We start from the raw sequence: 3,844 nt of genomic DNA, 5'->3' as shown, positions 1-3,844 counted from the left end.
AGGTAGCTGGGACCACAGGAGCCCACCACAATGCCTGGCTATTTTTTGGTTGCAGCCGTCATTGTTGTTTGGCAGGCTGGGGTTGGATTCGAACCTGCCAGCTCAGGTGTATGTGGCTGGTGCCTTAGCTGCTTGAGCCACAGGCGCCGAGCCCCTATGTAAATTTTGATGAAACTCATGTACACATTTTATTTTTGTACATAGCTATCTTGTCATCAGCCAGTTTAATGATCATCATAATGCCCATAAAATATGTAACTTTTCCATAATTTTATATAATATGTAAAAGACAAAGTAAAATAAAGTGCTATGGCTATAAATATATTTTAAAATTCAGCAGAGGGCACAATACTATAGATTAGCGATAGCTGCTAAAATCTGAAGAAAAATATAAACTATATTTTAAAAACATTTTATATTTTTTAAAACTTAAAATCATTGAAGGCATTCTAGTAATGAAAGTTGCAGGGGAAGTAATTACATGGCATTTAAACCATATGTTTTTGTTTTTGAGACAGTCTCACTTTGTCACCCTTGGTAGAGTGCTGTAGCATCACAGCTCACAGCAACCTCAAAGTTTTGGGTTCAAGTGATTCTCTTACCTCAGTCTCTCACATAGCTGTGATTACAGGCTCCCTGCATCTCCCCAGCTGCTTTTTAGAGATAGGGGTCTTGCTCTTGCTCAGGCTGGTCTCGAACTCCTGAGCTCAGAATATGCACCCGCCTTGGCCTCCCAGAGTGCTGGGATTATGGGCATGAGCCACCATGCCCGCCTAAAGCCTATGTTGTCATTTTAGCTTGTTGTAGGAATGGCAAACATAAGGCTGCATAAAGTATAGTTACGTATAACAATAAAGATTTATAAAGATTATAACTGCTAAAAATATATATGTTGAAAATCTTGGTTTTTATTGTATCCGTTTTTCAAGCTAAGGTAAGTATAGTCTGTAATAAAGAGTAAAGGAACTTAGTAGCTCTATGATGGTCAGTTTGGTTGAGGTAAAGTGGAGAGTTCAGAGGGGATGAAAGGAGGCAGAGACACATGCTGGTGCCCTTAGCTTTTTCTTTTTATTTAAACATAGAATATGTACAGTGACTTCCCTGCCAATGAACAGCTTGCTTCAGTGCAAGTTAGACGTCTCAGGGTCTGTGGACGTAAAAGGTGAACTCAGCGTTGCTTGGATTAGTTTCCTTTCAGAACTCCCTCGTACGGATGGGCATGGAGTGAGAACTCTTTCCGTCTCGTCCAGACTTTCTCATTGAGGGTTTGGGAATGCATCATGCCCAAGTGGTTGTCAATTAATGTTGTTTGATGATAATGGGAAAAAGTTCTTGGAAGGAATTCTCTTTCTGCTTATGTGGGGTGCATTCCTCACGATGGTCTCGGAGTCTCTAGACAAGAGAAATCGTGTTTGCATTTGGACTCTTTTACTATATGATTTTTGACATTTATGCTGTTGTAAGTTTTATAGGAATTTTTAAAAATTGATTTAAGAAACTGGCACAATGCAAAATCCTCTAAATATAAGAATCAGTTTTAACTGATACGCTTAGGATATTCATATCATTCGTATTTATTGCATTTGAATGATAAAAGGGACTTTTCCAGGATGCAAACCGGGTTTAGGAGTTTTTTGTTTGTTTGTTTGTTTTTGTTTTTGTAGAGACAGAGTCTCACTTTTTCACCCTCGGTAGAGTGCAGCGGAGTCGCTCCAGCAACCTCCAACTCTTGGGCTTAGGTGATTCTCTTGCCTCAGCCTCCCAAGTAGCTGGGACTACAGGCGCCCGCCACAATACCCGGCTATTTTTTGTTGCAGTTTGGCCGGGGCTGGGTTTGAACCCGCCACCCTTGGTATATGGGGCCGGCGCCCTACTCACTGAGCCACAGGCGCCTCCCTAGGAGTTTTATGAGTAGGACTCATTCACTGTGTATTTACTTGCCATAGTTTTTGCTCAATAGCAAGATAATTATTACTGCATAGGGAGTGTGAAAAATCCAGCTGTAGCACAGTATCCTAGAAACGTCTCGGTCTGAGATATGTACTGTCTGAATGCATGGAGCAAATAGTTTTACTTTGGACTCATGAAAGCATTAATTTTAAACATTTTCTTAGTTTACATATAAATCAACAAATAACTTCAAGAGAAAATGTCACTAATTCCTTGGGGCGGATGTGGGCAGTGGTGTATTCTGTTCCAAGATATGCTTTAGGGAAATGACTTGGAAATCAAGATCTTGCAAGTACAAAACCTTAAAATACTTTGCTGTGGTAAGTTCTGTAAGGCAGTTACACCTTGGAATGTAAAGACAGGACAATTTAGCATCTAAAAGAAGAGTTATGGGGATTTTTTTCCTTTCATAGTAGGGTCTCTTACTAAATAATGTGCATTAGTTGAACGTTTGAAAAATAGTCTAGAACAAATACTGATACAGTTACTCAAATTGTATAATCATCTCATTTTCTTATTCATGTTATATATATCCTTTCTTTCAGTTGGATATGTCGAGTGACCAGATCATTGCCAATCTGCAAGCAGTTATTGATGAAGTTTGTAAGCACAGACCACTGAGTTTGGGTAAGTTACTGTAAAATAAAAGTTTCTAAGTATGTGACAGTCGTGGGACAGCAGGAGAGTAAAGACTGCAGTGGGGACGCCCCTCGGGGTGTCCGTTTCACGTGTTTGTCTTTTGAAACTTTGTGGTGGTCCTTATAATTATCTTTTTCTTTAATGTCACAGAAGTTCAGATGTTTTGGTTACATGCTTGCTTTTGTTCACAGTTTGAGACAAGGTTACAACTGTGTCCATCCCCAGATCCTGTGCACTGTGCCTGTGCACTGAATGCACCGCCCACTCCCCTTCCCGCCCACTCTGTTTCTGTTGAATTTTGCATGTTGAGCGTCTGTTCCAGTTTGAGTGAGCGCATGTGGTGTTTGTTTTTCCATCCCTGTGATCCTGCACTGAGAGGTTGGTCTCACTTTGCAAACAGTTATTCCTTGATTTAATCTACCACCATTAGGATTCTTGTGACTCACTGATTCACCCAAAGTTGGGTAAATAAGTATTTTAGTTGTTTTATTAATCTTTTGAAAATGTGGCTATAGTGTCCATTTATTTCTGTGTTTAATATTGGAAGTGTTTTGATCTTTATTTAGAAGTTTGATGATATATTTGTGACCAGAAATGTACTGTGGAGACTTAACTCTTGTTTTTATCAATTAGCCTGTGGTAAACTGGTCATTGTAAGTCATTTCGCTTAGTCAGTTTCCAAGAACCTATGGATGACATTAAGGACGGACCTACAGCATTTGCTCATTAGGGGAATCAGTGGAATAAAATAAAGTTGATTCTTGTCTTTGTGTCCAGGTCCCTTTGTGGTACGTGCTTTCCTTCGTTCTTCAACAAGTGAAGGTTTGTTACTAAAAATGGATCCGTTTTTGCCTAAGGAAGTAAAAACTGAAGAAAGTAACAAAGAAACTGCCTAAATGTGGTGAACTGTGAAATCATTTTTAGTGGATGAAGCAACAGAGAAAATTGTAAGACTTATAAAACTGCGTATTTTCTATGTTTGGTTTCTTATGTCTTATTCTTTCTCAACCATCATATTTGAAAGTGAATTTCAACACTGGAAAATCTTACAACAATTTCAAGAATAAGAAAATAAAATTTTCCCTGCGTCTGAACCTGCCTTTTCAATCCTATCACGTTTTCTTCCTTAAAACCAGCGTGTAATACTGGTAATTATAGCAGCAATTTCTAGCTTACTAACCTTCCCTCGGGAGCTATAACCATCAGAGGGAACAGTTGCATCCTCAGTTCCCCTAAGGCAGAGTCACGAGCTACA

General features: G+C 39.3%; 1 protein-coding gene across 3 annotated transcripts in view; it reads left to right on the top strand.

The window, feature by feature from the left end:
- MRPL1 (mitochondrial ribosomal protein L1) overlaps positions 1–3,844 on the top strand; it is a 64,409-nt gene extending 60,565 nt beyond the window's left edge. For 2 of the 3 annotated variants that reach the window (XM_023513414.1, XM_012805325.2), the window contains exons 8-9: positions 2,496–2,577; positions 3,367–3,843. In XM_023513414.1, the coding sequence (XP_023369182.1) occupies positions 2,496–2,577; positions 3,367–3,485 (201 nt within the window). In that variant the 3' untranslated portion in view covers positions 3,486–3,843. Of the gene's footprint in view, positions 1–2,495; positions 2,578–3,366 lie in introns of all 3 variants that reach the window. The other variant, XM_003790059.3, reaches the window with a different exon arrangement.

Source organism: Otolemur garnettii, unplaced genomic scaffold (genome assembly GCF_000181295.1).
Source record: "Otolemur garnettii isolate 467f Iridium unplaced genomic scaffold, OtoGar3 scaffold00039, whole genome shotgun sequence".
Lineage (NCBI taxonomy): Eukaryota > Metazoa > Chordata > Mammalia > Primates > Galagidae > Otolemur > Otolemur garnettii.
This window is presented reverse-complemented; position numbering and strand designations above follow the sequence as displayed.